Source organism: Myxocyprinus asiaticus, chromosome 50, assembly GCF_019703515.2.
Source record: "Myxocyprinus asiaticus isolate MX2 ecotype Aquarium Trade chromosome 50, UBuf_Myxa_2, whole genome shotgun sequence".
In the NCBI taxonomy this organism is placed as follows: Eukaryota; Metazoa; Chordata; class Actinopteri; order Cypriniformes; family Catostomidae; genus Myxocyprinus; species Myxocyprinus asiaticus.
This window is the reverse complement of record NC_059393.1, coordinates 22,370,365-22,386,708: the sequence shown is the minus strand read 5'-3', so window position 1 is coordinate 22,386,708 and position 16,344 is coordinate 22,370,365. Positions and strand designations below refer to the sequence as shown.

At 36.7% G+C, this 16,344-nt stretch overlaps 2 protein-coding genes across 4 annotated transcripts in view; both read right to left on the bottom strand.

The window, feature by feature from the left end:
• The window catches only part of LOC127438834 (protein IMPACT-B-like), a 44,171-nt gene extending 29,068 nt beyond the window's left edge, over nt 1–15,103 (bottom strand). The window contains exons 1-6 of one of the 3 annotated variants that reach the window (XM_051694736.1): nt 15,055–15,103; nt 14,838–14,916; nt 14,634–14,762; nt 14,459–14,511; nt 14,209–14,271; nt 13,963–14,048 (exon numbers count right to left, since the gene is read on the bottom strand). In XM_051694736.1, coding sequence (XP_051550696.1) covers nt 13,963–14,048; nt 14,209–14,271; nt 14,459–14,511; nt 14,634–14,762; nt 14,838–14,879 — 373 coding nt within the window. In that variant the 5' untranslated portion in view covers nt 14,880–14,916; nt 15,055–15,103. The other 2 variants (XM_051694737.1, XM_051694738.1) reach the window with 2 other exon arrangements.
• The window catches only part of LOC127438849 (uncharacterized), a 687,566-nt gene that overhangs the window by 595,761 nt on the left and 75,461 nt on the right, over nt 1–16,344 (bottom strand). The window lies entirely within an intron of this gene.

Genomic DNA, 16,344 nt, shown 5'->3' with positions numbered 1-16,344 from the left:
TTCCCAGGTAACATTCCTTGTAATGAGAATCAAGCTGTCCTAATTAAACATGAAAACGTACACTAATTCGACAGTTGTAAGCTCATACCAGAAATATCTAAGTTCCTTGAACTATTTTTTCTTAAAAATCCATAAACGTAAGATTTTAAGTTTAAATAACTCAAACTATTGAGTACAAAGTTAAGGCTATGGGGAATACCCACAATGTTGCATTATATAATTGTTTCCTTGGTTTAAGGGAACATGTGGGGGCATTTAAATAGTTATTAATAGTTATAAAGAACTCATTGAGGTGGGGCCTGGGTAGCTCAGTGGTAAAAGATGCTAGCTACCACCTCTGGAGCTCGCTAGTTCGAATCCAGGGCGTGCTGAGTGACTCCAGCCAGGTCTCCTAAGCAACCAAATTGGCCTGGTTGCTAGGGAGGGTAGAGTCACATGGACTAATGTGGTTTGTTCTTGGTGGGGCACATGGTGAGTTGAGAGTGGATGCCGTGGTGGCCTCCACACACACTATGTCTCCATGGCAACACGCTCAACAAGCCACATGTTAAGATGCATGGGTTGATGGTCTCAGACGTGGAGGCAACTGGGATTTGTCCTCCACCACCCAAAATGAGGCAAATCACTAAGCGACCACAAGGACTTAAAAGCACATTGGGAATTGGGCATTCCAAATTGGGAAAAAAAAATAAATAAAAGAATTCATTGAGGTTTAAGCTCTTTAGTAGTATTATTTAATGTTGTTTTTTGCAACTAGTTGTTTTGTGTGATGACACCATTAGGGTGATCTGTGCCCCCTTTAGTCGACTTTATTTGAGCTGTGTTATTGGATGATCTAAATTCGATTCAATGCAACTAAAATTAAGTAGAAACAACAATATTTAAATAGCAAATCAGAGTTAAGTCTACTTGCATATAGTTACCTTAACGTAACTAGTTAAGTTCATTATGTATGAACACCAAGTTAAATGAACTTAATTACACAAGTTTTGGAGAAGCCATTACTCAATTCAACTGAGGGAACAAGTTTACTCAATCAATTTAGTTAAGTCAGCTTATTAGGTTTTTTGGTGTATAATCAGGGATTAAAAATAAATATGCAACATTTTTCACTGCTGCCACCGCATATTTTTATGTGGCAGATGTTTCAGAAAACAATGAGTGCACAATTTACACGCACACAACAATACGCTGATAACAACCAAAAGTCAGCTTATTAAAAAAAATCTGACAATGCAAGTAAAGTGTATTTACATGACACTTGAAATCATCTGATTATTTTCTACTTTCAACCTCAAACAGTCACGCACACAACACTTGCACATATTGGATAGGCTGATTAAAATATCTGTAAAGGTGTTTACATGATGCATCACTAAATAGGGGTAATGGGCAAAATTCTTTACTGATTTTTCAACTCATTCTAGCTAAGAAGACTATCACAAGACATTCTCACAATTTCGACAAAACCTTATGTTAGCCAGCTGGATAACTGTATCCTGATTTATTTAAATGAGCGAAATTCACAAAAACTATGTTCAATACATTACAGAAAGACAAATATTTAAGTTTGCAAGCCTTGTTGGGGCAGTGGTGGCTCAGTGGTTAAGGCTCTGGGTTACTGATCAGAAGGTTGGGGGTTCAAGCCCCAGCACTGCCAAGATGCCACTGTTGGGCCCTTGAGCAAGGCCCTTGACCCTATCCACTCCAGGGGTGCTGTATCATGGCTGACCCTGCACTCTGATATGTGAAAAAATAATTTCACTGTATATGTGTGATAAATAAATAAAATTATAAATTGTTACATAGAAATGCAATCCACAAATGTAAGATGTAGTAAAAAAAAACATAATATTGGCCTAACAGTGCCAACTGGCCTGAAACTCTCACATTGGTGCCAGGTCATCCTTATTGTCGAGTCCTACTGTACTTACTAAAGTACAAATGTCTCCAATAGGACTAAAAATGTCCTTAGATTTGAATGCAACCTAATGGGGGATTCAGCTTTCTGGGCCCATGTGTGTCAAAAAAATCATCCAAAAATGACTTTGAAGCTTGGAAATGAATTATTTTCAAAGTCTTAATGTTGGGTTGATACATTGACATACCCTGACCAATTATGTTTGGCAAATATTACTGCCTCTGCCCTGCTGGCCATAAAATTAACCTTCAAATTTGTCTTTAAACAAACACTTGAGTAAGATCACAGGCACTTTGGAAAACACCTCTAAAACTGACATGCTGTGGTGGGCTTTTCCCCCCATTTAGTTCCGTAAACCAGTGGCAAATCAATTTTAGAATTTAATTATAGCTTGTCAAAAAACAGAGCTTGATGTTTGCTGAGTGTGGAGGGAGGCGGCACTTTTCATGAGACCGTCGAGTATTAAGCCTGTAATCATTTCGGTGATGAGGGAAGACACTAATTACCTTCTCTCTGAAGTTTCATATATTCTTACGAAGTGACGTCACCAACAACATGAGAGACACGTAATGGGAATGGAGTGTATTTAGGCCTGTTTGTTTACTAAAATGTATGGGGGGAACAAATTAGCATCACTAATTTAATAGTTGCGCTCTAAAAAAAAACAACTGCACACATACTGAGGTGTATCACTGTGAGTCGATGGGGGTTTCGGAATCGCACACAGTGCCACTGATGCCAAAATGTTCATTTGAAAACAAAGGAAATTAAGTTTGAACGCAACAGATGTTCTAAACAATTAATCAAGGGCTTCATTTAACTTTAGCTGTCTTATGAATCATTCAAATGTCTATTCTTGTGGGACATGAGCAACCTGTCAAAATCATGAGCTTCAGAGTTAAATAAACAACATTGTAAACAACGCAATGTTGGTGTTGCCAATTGTTCCAATTTGTTTGACATGGTGAAAACAGATTCGTTGGCAAACTTTTACATATCTGCACACACTGGTTACAACAGCAGTTGATTATGAATTGAATGAATTTGAAATTTAACATACATTTCACCCATTATTCCACTGAGGAGACATGTTTAATCAACTTGATATTCTATGCTTAATATAAAAAAATAAAAAAACATGCAAAAAATGGTTAGCTAGTCTTATTGACTTTTCAGGCTGGGAGACCAGCATAAACCAGCCTAAACTGGTTTGCTAGTCTTCCAGCCTAGTTCCAGCAGGTTTTAGAAGAGTTTTGGGTACTTGTTAACTGGTCAGGCTGAGAGACCAGCTAAACACCAACTAGGCCAGACTAGGAGACCAACATGGACCAGCCTGGTTTGCTAGTTTTTCCAGCAGGGATATATCTTATTGATGCAGTTTTCCAACATAATGTCAAGACTCAATGAGCATGACTTTTAGCGATAGCTGAATGTCAAACCCCGTTGGAAATCAAGTAGCAGTCTGATTACATCCTGATAATTTGCGTTTAATTTTGTCACCTTGAAATGTTGATGGTAAAACCAAGACTTAACACTTCGGTTTCTTTCTCTTTTCAAAGCAACGCTCAGAAGACCTTTGAACCCATCATTCGCTTCCATAAGCCTACGTTATTTCCACAAACATGTAATTTTGTTTCTATAAAGAGGTTTTAATGAAGTGAACTCGGATATCTACATGAATCCCACACGCCTGTAATTGAGTGTCCAAGTTAACCACATCCAAGTTTATAGACTGTGGCGTCTTATGAAGGACTTGTGGAAATGCGAGACTTAAAATAATTAATGGGTCTTGGCTAATGAACAAGACAGCTAGTCACGCGCCTATTTCCATTTTTCCCCCTTTCAGTGCGGTCTCCATTTCCCACTCTAATTCTCTATTCATGGAAATGCATTTGCATATTAAAACCGCTGACATACATACATAATTTCTATTGCAATTATCACATTCAGCGAAGGCCGTGGGAGAGCTGTCCTTCAAACACAATAGCTTTTAAGGATTCATATTACAGTGTTTGGAAGTGGACTGCCATGTGACTATATGTGATAACTAGTAATAAGACTAGAACAAATTACTGTATATATTGCTTGTACCAGAATGTAACAACAGGCAACAAGTACTACTTACACTGGCGGCCAAAAGTTTGGAATAATGTACAGATTTTGCTCTTATGGAAAGAAACTGGTACTTTAAATCTCAATGAAATGAATGAACTGATCACAAAGTATAGTCAGGACATTACTGATGTAAAAAACAGCACCATCACTACTTGAAAAACGTCATTTTTGATCAAATCTAGACAGCAGCCATCACTCTAACACCTTATCCTTGAGTAATCATGCTAATTTGCTCATTTGGTACTAGAAAATCACTTGCCATTATATCAAACACAGCTGAAAGCTATTTGGTTCGTTAAATGAAGCTTAACATTGTCTTTGTGTTTGTTTTGAGTTGCCACAGTATTCAATAGACTGGCATGTCTTGAGGTCAATATTAGGTCAGAAATGGCAAAAAAGAAACAGCTTTCTCTAGAAACTCGTCAGTCAATCATTATTTTGAGGAATGAAGGCTATACAATGCTTGAAATTGCCAAAAAACTGAAGATTTAATTCAAAGGTGTACACTACAGTCTTCAAAGACAAAGGACAACTGGCTCTAACAAGGACAGAAAGAGATGTGGAAGGCCAGATGTACAACTAAACAAGAGGATAAGTACATCAGAGTCTCTAGTTTGAGAAATAGACGCCTCACATGTCCTCAGCTGACAGCTTCATTGAATTCTACCCGCTCAACACCAGTTTCATGTACAACAGTAAAGAGAAGACTCAGGGGTGCAGGTCTTATGGGAAGAATTGCAAAGAAAAAGCCACTTTTGAAACAGAAAAACAAAAAGAAAAGGTTAGAGTGGGCAAAGAAACACAGACATTGGACAACAGATAATTGGAAAAGAGTGTTATGGATCTTAACCCCATTGAGCTTTTGTGGGATCAGCTAGACTGTAAGGTGCGTGAGAAGTGCCCGACAAGACAGCCACATCTATGGCAAGTGCTACAGGAAGTGTGGGGTGAAATGTCACCTGAGTATCTGGACAAACTGACAGCTAGAATGTCAAGGATCGGCAAAGCTGTCATTGCTGCACGTGGAGGATTTTTTGATGAGAACTCTTTGAAGTAGTTTAAGAAGTTCTGAACATTTTTTTCAAATTGTAATTGTAATTTTTCACGTTATTAATGTCCTGACTATACATTGTGATCAGTTGAATGCCACTTTGGTGAATAAAAGTACCAATTTCTTTCCATAAGAGCAAAATCTGTACATTAATCCAAACATTTGGCCGCAAGTGTAAAATTAAGTAGTTAACTGATTTATATTATGTATAGGTTGCACAACTGTTATACATCTACACACCACTAATGCATAATTTATTTCTCTTGTAGCATGTAATCAGCAGACAAGAAGTAGAAATCAAAAACATAAATGTTCCAATCATGGGCTTATTATGAGATGCTAATGCGGAGTGCCTATATAATGAAGGATGTTGATAAACAAGATGTTGCCCCTTATAAATTAATTCTCAAATGACAGTCCCTGAAATATGTTTTTGATGCTTACACAATTTAAACTGTAAGAGATGGATGGAAAAAAGTAGGCCAATGCAAAAATACGCCCTTGAAAATGTGGATGCATCTGAAAGTCAAAATTAAATAGAAATGTAATACTTTAATACATATTCCTGGTCTTACTCTTAATGATTCATCAGTAAATGTTATTCCGAATGAAAAAATAGTATTACATTGTCAGCTTACATCATGAATCCCTCTTACTTTTTCAACCCCTCCCCTCAAATCACATGGCTCCATTTTGGTATGCAACACCCATTTTTTCGCAAACCAATCAATTACAGAACTAAAATGTAGTCGTGAACACAAATCCCTCTAGTTGTTCTGAATAATATTAAAAAAAAGGTCTTTGTAATCATTCATCAAAATATAATAACTTGCTCCGCCTCTGAAACGACTTTGCTTTTCGGCTGACATCATGAATCCCTCCAACTGCCCAGCTCCATTTTGGTATGTAATGCCCACTTTTCACAAACCAATCAATTCCCGATGGATAAAAACATGCCGTCCAACATTTTTGTAGATAAAAATCCTGTTTAACTTGGAAATACATCAGCTAACAGAACTAAAATGGGGTCGCGAACACTAATCCCTCTTGTTGCGAATAAATCTAAATGTTTGTCTATGTAATCTTTCATTAAAATATAATAATTTGCTCCACTTCTGAAAAAGATTTCCTCTTCTGCTGACATCATAAATCCCTCTTACCTTTTCAACCCCTCCCCTCCATTCACCTGACTCCATTTTGGTATGTAACACCCACTTTTTGAAAACCAATCAATTCCCAATGGATCAAAATATCCAGTTTAATTTAAAAACACATCATCTTTCTGAAGTAAAAGGTGTCGTGAAAAGTACTCATGCTGTTCATGCGCTTTTAGCCATTTTGCACAATTTTTAGACCCTCCTCTCCAAAACTCCGCCTTCCACAGAGAAGTCAGCCAATCCGCTGTTCACAAACCCCAATACGCATAAAGTTGACAGGCAATGAGAGCCTCCAAGTATTCTGATTTAGCCAAAAAAGCACGACTTACACTTAGATTCTTTTTCCCACGTTTTTTCCAAGGTGTTGAACTGTCACAGAGACAGGTGTGATTTCTCAGGACACCTATTTCAGTGATATCTCTCAGGTTGTGGTGACATTTTTATGCATGGTATTCCAAAAAGCACCTTTAAGCAAAACATGTCTTGTTGACTAACTCTACTGGACAGCAAAGAGGAGTGTGTTATCAACTCTAACTGAGCAAGACGGAATAAATTCCTTCTCCAAAGAATGTAGGTAACTGCTTTCATAATATGATTTTCCACCTTCAGAAAAGAGCACAGAAAACGACGTGAGTGTCAAAATACATTCAGACTTGGCACTGGCCTAATGGGGCCTTTTAGTGCCCCGGTTGAAAAAGATTAACAGGTTCTGTCAAGGCAGTGTAAGTCTTTCCATCGATTGCGATTAGATCTCCCCCGGCGCTGAGTTTCTAGCCAGTGTTCTGTGACAGTGAGAGGGAAGCAGCTCTCTTGAAAACCATCTACCTCTGCCGTGGTAGGCTGCTGTATTCATTTTATCCAAACAATTCAACTTTATCGAGATGGCTAGATCAAAGGCATGGATCCAATATCTGCCATGCAATAATTTTGGCAAACATTATGTTCAAAGGCAAGAGAGATTTGAGGCAGACAATCACGGCAAATGGCTTGGGGAAAGAGCAACTGAGCTACAACGTTTTATCACCATGCAAAAGAAAGTCAAAGGATGAGTAAATAATGACAGAATTTTCATTTCTGGTGAACTACTCCTTAAAATCTCGAATGGCATTTGTGATGTAACACAATGGAGTGTGTCCCTTCATTTCTTAAAAGAAATGTTATTTTGCTCTGCTAAAGCTGGAAACCCTCTGCACACCAACAACCTTAAAAGTGCGAGCTTTGAAACTATCCATCCAGAGAAGATAAAGATTGGACTGGTGCCCACTGACTCATGAGATATTAAGCAGGTTATCCAGACGTAACTTGTCAGGTGTGGAGGTCTTGTCAAATGCCTGCTCAGTATCTCTAGGGTTATTTTTATCAGGACTTCAACACACCAAAGTCTACCTCACATCAGCACAGGTGATACCCAGACCATTTCATTTTAAATTCAAAAGCAAGATCTTACTTTTACTTTTTTTGCTACTTTTCTAAGTGATTAGATTTATGATGAAGTGTGAAACGGATGAAAAAATTCTAATTTAGAAATCCCACTTACATTGGAAAAGGGACTCGAGTCATGACTTGGGCCATTAGGATTGGTCTGGAAGACCCCGGCAACCATGTAGCAACAGCATAACAACGCACTAAAACCACTCAGAGCACCTTAGCAACTGCTGAGCACCACCCTGGCAACCACCCCAAAATCGTGGCGATGAATTTTGCATGGGGAAGCACCACTCACGTTTTCTTCACATAAATTTAAATGTAGTTTTAAATTGAAATTTAAAATGTTCTCCCCAATTTGAAATGCCCAATTCCCAATGCGCTCCAAGTCCTCGTGGTGGCGTAGTGACTTGCCTCAATCCGGGTGGCGGAGGATGAATCTCACTGTCAATCCGCGCATCTCATCCACGCTCAACTCACTACGCGCCCCACCGAGAGCGAGAACCACATTATAGCGACCACGAGGAGGTTACCCCATGTGATTCTACCCTTCCTAGCAACCGGGCCAATTTGGTTGCTTAGGAGACCTGGCTGGGGTCACTCAGCACGCCCTGGATTCGAACTCGCGACTCCAGGGGTGGTAGTCAGCGTCTTTACTCGCTGAGCTACCCAGGCCCCCAGTCCCTCCTTTTCTTTAAAAAAAAAAAAAAAAAAAAAAAAAAAAAAAAACACATTTTACAACTTCATTGCCATGACGACATACCGCAAATCCAAAAAAACACTGCAAAAATGGCGATTTAAACAACTTTACAGCTCAAACAATACATGAGTTTTAACAGGAGATTGAATGTAAGTTCTTTTATAAAATTATAAGCGTCACATTTCTACCTTTAAACCCTCCAAAAATAACTTTTTTAAGAAAATAAAAATAATTTTTTAACATTATGCCACAAATTCTGTTCATTGAGCTTAACTGATGTTCAAACCCAGAATATTCCTTTAAGAATATATGTTTTAGACCTAATCAAATGTTTCACAAAATTGACCAACTTTAAATCTAGCTTTCACCTCAACTAACCCCTTTAATGTCAATGTACAGTAACTGCAGACCACACTATCAACAACATTTGGACCCTGAACATTCATGTACTCTTAAAATAAACATGTATTTGTCTTGAAATGCTGTTTTCCACCTACCAGTTTCAAACAATCAAAAGAGGCTTCATACCGCCAGCTGAAGGGTCTTTTTGCTCTCGCTTAATGACAGGCCGTGTACCTGATTGCCGGCAGGCCCCTGTGCACCTGTTTCAATTGTGCTTCCTTCCAGTATATTTCAGCAGAGAATGCTGTATGTCTCCTATTCTTTTCGAGGGCAGATTAAACCACATAGCTGAACATTTGCTTGATTTTTCTAAGCGTTGAGTACCTACGACCATAGAAATATGAAAAGCCAGTGAGGTCGTATTTTGCAGCTGGCTTTTCCTGATACAGAAATGGCCGGGTGTAATTTCCATCTGCCGGTGAAACACTGAGTTCCTTTAAAAGCAGGAGGGAATAAATGACTGGTGTAATACCCCACCTGACTCTAATTCTCTCCATTCCAGTCTTCACTTTATACACAAATGAGCATGTTGCCAGTGAGGCATCTGTGAAACTGCTCAAAACAACAAGGTCAGAAACCAAACAAAACCCTAGTAGGGCTTTTATAAAAAGGGCAATTAGTTTGTGCTGTGGAGACACAAGAATCGTCTGCTGCTGGGACAAAATCGAGAAATTCAGTGTTGTTTACGAAAACTCAAATGAAAACTAATGAAAACATTTATGGTACCTGAAATACAAATGAAAACTAACATAACTAGAAAAATGAAACTACATTTTTATACGTCTAAATCTACCTAAAATGGAATAAAAATGACCACAAATTAAATTTTGAATACTTGGTATTTTAAACATTTTAAAACGTTAACAACTCGCCTTCATTAAACACAAAAATGCCACCAGACTGCGAAAAACATAAGTACGCCCTGAGAAATGTAACTTCGTTAAACATAATAAAATGATATCTGTTCAGGCATTAACTTTGGCAGCCCTAAAACACTAAAACTAAAATATAAACCAAAAATAACGGAAAAACTCAACTTAAACTGGAAAACAGTGTTTAGTTCAGTGTTGTTATTCTTAACCAAAACTCCAACAAAAAATTAATGAAAACATTTACGTTGAAATGTACGTGAAAACTTACATAACAATCAAAACTGAAACTAAAACACATTTTCATGATTCCGAAATGAAATCAAATAAAAATGACCATGAATGAATTTTAGTTTTCAATACACAGTGTGTTACGCATTTCCAAATGTTTACAACGCGCCTTCATTTAACATGAAAATGCCACTAAATCGTGATAACACCAGACGGGTCCGAGAAATTTGACTTCGTTAAACATATTAACATGATTTTAATTAACGCATTAACTGAATACTAAAACTAAACTATAACCTAAAAACACTAAAACTGAAAAACACTGACAAAAAAATAAAAGAAGCTAAAATAAAATTACACTAACAGTCACAGAGTGAATGCTAACGAAAAAGGCACTAAATTAAAAGGACTAATTGAAAACAGGACATTCTAGACTATAATAACCCTGCTTTTATACACAAATTAGCATGTTTTTCAGCGAGACAACAGTGAAACTGCTGAAAACAAAAAGCCTAGAAATCAAATCAAACCCCTGTAGGGCTTTAACAAAAGGGGGCAATTAGTCTGTGTTGTGGAGGCAGAAGGAGCGTCTAGTGCCGAGCAAAATCTTGAGACTTTAATAGGCAGACGGTCCTTCTGTCTACAATAAACATGCATAATTTCTGTCTACTAGCATCACCAAATGCAAAAAATGCAAAAAGATTTCAAACAGATTCCAGAAAATGTTCCCGTCTTCCATTGGTTCTACAAACAGAAAGTCCCGCCCCAAACTCACACCATTGGTCGAGCCAGTGCCGGGTTGAACGTGTTGCTCACACAAACAGATGAATGGATTTTCCAGTCATTCCAGATTGCACTCATGAAGATGAATATTTTAGGCCTGATCACAACTAATTAATTTTCATGACTTTCTATGAGTCGAAAGTGAAAATCACGATATTTAAATCCTCTGATGTCTCCATGTTTTGACCATGGGATTCCTTTTCAGTTCTACACAAATGACATGTCTTTACACCTGACCAGTTTATGCAACCGTAGATATATGTTCTGTATTTACCCATCTGGCTCTTTTAGAAACCTGATGAAATCTCAGATGAGGCACATGGTGTGGCTGACTACTGCCCCCTAGTGTTACATGAAATGACAAATCCAGAAGGCTTGATCAACTAGAATGCATTCTGTGAATAGGAGATCAGTGTTTACACTTTCTCGTGAGACAGGACAAATGAGATCAATTAAACCGGCTAGATAGGTTAAAGAAAGGTCTAACTCTCTTAATTGTGTACTGAAGTGTTAAGCAATGTTGAAGAACCGATGAAAATGTAGGGTAATGTGTTAAATACACCGACCTAAGCAACATCTCAATACTTCACTTATAAGAGCCATTAATCATTCATGAAGTTAATATAAAGATAAGAAAACGCACTGTGAAATATTAGTCAGCAGTCCACAATCAGAAAAAGCTATTCAACCCTGATTGGTTTTCAATGTTAAGATTCCTTGTATGCCTGTCAAACATGAGTTAGACATTTATAGGTTGATTTCACCAACAAATGTAACACTGGCGCTATTAAAACATTCCACTGTTTGTTTGAGTGGCCTGTCCAGCCCGACACAGCGACAGTGGCTCAACCAATGGTGTGAGTTTGGGGGTGGGACTATATGTTTGTTCCAAAAAATAGCACAACATTGCCCATCTACTTTTCAGTATTTTTCCCATTAATTTTTCCCACAGGAATTTCATAAAATCTTTAATAAAAGCGTTAGCTCAGCGAGTATTGATGCCAACTACCACCCCTGGAGTCACGAGTTCAAATCCAAGGCATGCTGAGTGACTCCAGCCAGGTCTCCTAAGCAATCAAATTGGCCCGGTTGCTAGGGAGGGTAGAGTCAAATGGGGTAACCTCCTCGTGGTCACAATTAGTGGTTCTTGCTCTCAATGGGGCGTGTGGTGAGTTGTGCGTGGATCGAAGAGAGTAGCATGAGCCTCCAGATACTATGAGTCTCCGCAGTGTCATGCACAACGAGCCATGTGATAAGATGCATGGATTGACTATTCAGAAGCGGAGGCAACTGAGACTTATCCTCCGCCAACCGGATTGAGGTGAGTAACGGCGCCACCATGAGGACCTACTAAGTAGTGGGAATTGGGCATTCCAAACTGGGAGAAAAGGGGATGATAAAAAAAATAAAAAAAATAAAAAATAAAAGTTGTAACCCATGAACCAAACCTACCAGCTCTGAGGTGAATTACAACATTACAAACTTTGATTTAAAGCAACAAAAAAAAAAATACAAAAAAAATTAAAAAAAATAATTGGACAAAAAGACAAAAGGTACAAGACTCCACAAATGTCTTTTAAGCGAATGACGTAATCGAATAAAAACGATGTAAAAAATATAAAACTACTGATTTAAAGTTGTTGAATGTAAGTGTAGAATAAATATATTTAAAGAATATTGCAAAATATTCAGATATATTTTGCTGCAGAGCTCTTGTGGTGCACTTTGTTTGCAGCGATACTCTGATTGGTGGGTCTCTCTTTAGCATTATGGGTAGTGTAGTTCTTAAAGGGTTAGATCACCCAAAAATGAGAATTCTCTCATGATTCACTTACCTTTAAGCCATCCCAGATGTGTATGACTTTCCTTCTTCAGCAGAACCGAAGTGAAGATTTTTATAAACAAGATATCAGTTCAGTTTGTCTGTACAATGCATGTAAATGGGTGCCATCAGGCTGCTGGCTGTTTGATGGTCCAAAAGGCACATTTAGGCAGCATAAAAGTAATCTACACCACTCCAGTCAATCAATTAATGTCTTCTGAAGCAAATCGATAAGTTGGTGTAAGAAACAAATTGATAATGAATAAGTTTTTAACTTTAAATCATTGCTTCCGGCCAGCGCTGTATTTCTGTTTGAAATTAACAGACTCTCGCGTGACGTTCCTTCCTCTGTTGTGTACAAAGCGCACGCTTCCGACTTCTCGCGTGAACGCGCTATAGCACGTCACTGATGCATCGACTGCTGGCAGGAAGCTATTTTTTTTAAGTTATTTTTTTTTTATCTCCTTTTCTCCCCAATTTTTGGAATGCCCAATTCTCACTACTTAGTAGGTCCTCATGGTGGCGCTGTTACTCACCTCAATCCGGTTGGCGGAGGATAAGTCTCAGTTGCCTCCGCTTCTGAATAGTCAATCTGTGCATCTTATCACATGGCTCGATGTGCATGACACCGCGGAGACTCACAGCATGTGGAGGCTCATGCTACTCTCCGTGATCCACACACAACTTACCAAACGCCCCATTGAGAGCGAAAACCACTAATCGCGACCACGAGGAGGTTACCCCATGTGACTCTACCCTCCCTAGCAACCGGGCCAATTTAGTTGCTTAGGAGACCTGACTGGAGTCACTCAGCACGCCCTGGATTCGAACTCGCGACTCCAGGGGTGGTAGTCAGCGTCAATACTCGCTGAGCTACCCAGACCCCTGATTTTTTTTTTGTTAATAAAGTTTTAATTATCAATTTGCTTCAGAAGACATTAACTGATCGACTGGAGTCTTGTGGATTAATTTTATGCTGCTTAAATATGCATTTTGGACCGTCAAACAGCCAGCAGCCTGATGGCACCCATTTACATGCATTGTACGGACAAACTGAGCTGATATCTTTCACTTCAGTTCTGCTGAAGAAGAAAAGTCACATCTGGGATGGCTTAAAGGTAAGTAAATCATGAGAGGATTTTCATTTTTGGGTGAACTAACCCTTTAACCAGGAATTCCGCAATGAAATAAATATTTATAAATAATGAAGTAGAAATAACAAGGACTGATGGCTTCAACTGAAGCATACATCATCAATTAACAACCTCAGAGCTCATGGTAGGTCTGTCTTTAAAGGTTTACAAGTTATCGTAAAAGATCAATTCGCCTATGGAGAAAATAAATGCCATTGTTACTTCTGTACTTCCGGAAACCCGACTGTTGCGCTCTATTCCGTTTGGTGATGCTAGTGGCACAAAAATGACACAGTGTTTCTTAATGCTTTTAATCTGTGCACGCTTTGGAGAAAAAGATTCTCTGTTCTTACCCGTTGCTTCGCTTAGCGATTTTTCCACCAGGAATTCTCTAATTTTTTCCACCCAGAGGTACAGAATACTCTCTCCTGCATTCTCTCTACATGACAAAACCAGCAAAAAAATACACTCATGACCCCACAGATTTCATAACACATCAGACTGGAAGGCCAGAAACATCTACACATATCTGACATATTTATTTAACTGAAACTGTGTGGTGCTTCCAAATCAGCACAGGGGAAATAAAACATACTTACACATACAGTTCCTCTAAACTGTTTGACAGAGACATTCTGTCTTGTCCTCTGAGCCAGGTGGCACTGACAGTAAAAACAGTCACATATTTTTATATTCAGAACATTCAACATTTCTCTACATTTACATTTATGCATTTGGCAAACGCTTTTATCCTAAATTAATTACAGTGCATTCACGGTTTTACATTTTGAACATAGATGTTGCATTTCTCAAATCAAGTGCATTTAAGTCAATTAAATCAATACGTACTTTATTTGATATATTGGAGGTGCTGAGCTCGGGTAATCTGGTGTAAGTATGATCTTCGACAAATAGATAACACATAAACAAATGTTAAAGGGGTAAAAGGGTTGTTGTATATGTCATAAATGAGCTGTTGATACGAATGAAGTTTTATTAAATTCAGCTCATCTCATATATTCACCTGTAAACAGACTGTCCATTTGGGCTGTTGGGTATCATCTGATACTTTGATGCAAAATATTCTTGCAGCTTCATCAATGACACACCATTCATCACCATAGATGGAGGACAGAGCTTCAATCTCCTCTATCTGTGTCATATAAACATCAGATCAACTGTCATACAGTCATTTATTTGAAGAGATCAGATATATATTGTGTGTTACCTGTGACTGTAGATCACTGTTATGTTCTTCTGATGTATCCATCTAATATCACACACATCACAAAAGTTCCTGTGATGAACTGTGGAATCAAGTTTCACAATTAAAGTCCTTTAGCTGAGGATATGATATATTATTACATGCTTATAGTTACAATTTAGCTATCTTCTGAGAACTTGGAAAACTAATGTATGCATTTACAGTGTGAGTTTTAACGCACATGTGATCTTACAGGAAGAAAGTCTAAACACAACTCAAGCACAGTTCATGCACGTGTCCACAGGAGGCGCATATAATGTTTCCGGGTCAGAGCATCTATTTATTTTATTTCTTTATTTTTATTTATTTATTTTTTGGGGTCAGAGCGTATACGTGTTCACATGTTACTGTAAGTTATTGTATATTTTGCTTATATTTCATGTATATTTATAGTAAAGTTATATTTATTTATATTAAATTATTTTTATTTATATATATTTTTATTTTACTGAAAACGTCATTAAATAAATAAAGCAATATTCTTATAAACGTATTAAAATCTAAATTATTTATTTATTATTACAACATCAATATATTAAATATTGTATTAATATTAAATCATTAATATATCTGGATTAAATTAATTAATTAATTAATCCCAGCTGCATAACTTTAAAGAACCTCTCTCAATATACTGTTGCTTTGATAATAATAATAATAATAATAATAATAATAATAATAAAATCCTCAACTCAAGAAATTAACTTCAAGTGCATCAAGCCAATATGGTTATACACAAGATTTTTATTTTTGTGTTGTTATTATTTAATTTATGCTTATCTACATGTATATGCTGTTACTTTGATGTATTTTTATTGGTATTTGATTTATTTGTTTTATTATTAAATAAAAATAATTATTGTGTATCGTGATAGAGCGATAGAGAATGCCAAATGTCCAAGATAAATCTTATTTATATTACATTTAAATTTGTATATAATGTATTTGTAATTTATTACTATTAATTTATTCACTCTATTTTTATTTTATATATATATATATATATATATATATATATATATATATATATATATATATATATATATATATATATATATTATTTTATACTGGTGCTTTGAAAATAATTTTAAAAATCCTCAAGTCAAGAAGCTAAGTTCATCAAACCAATATGGTTTTATACAACTACTTTCTTTTTTATTACATTTTAATTTTGTGTTGTTGCTATTTTATTTACGTAAATTCTGTTACTTGGATGTATTTTCATCGATATTTGATTTCTTTGTGTTATTATTGTTGTTATTATTAAAAAAAAAAAAATGTTGTTGTGTTGAAATAAAGAGAGTAATAGTGAATGCCAAAGGTCTAAAATTTATAAATCATTAGTTATATGTTTATATCTGTATATTTTAATATTACTTTTACTATATATATATATATATATATATATATATATATATATATATATATATATATATATATATATATATAATATTATTTATATTTATTTATA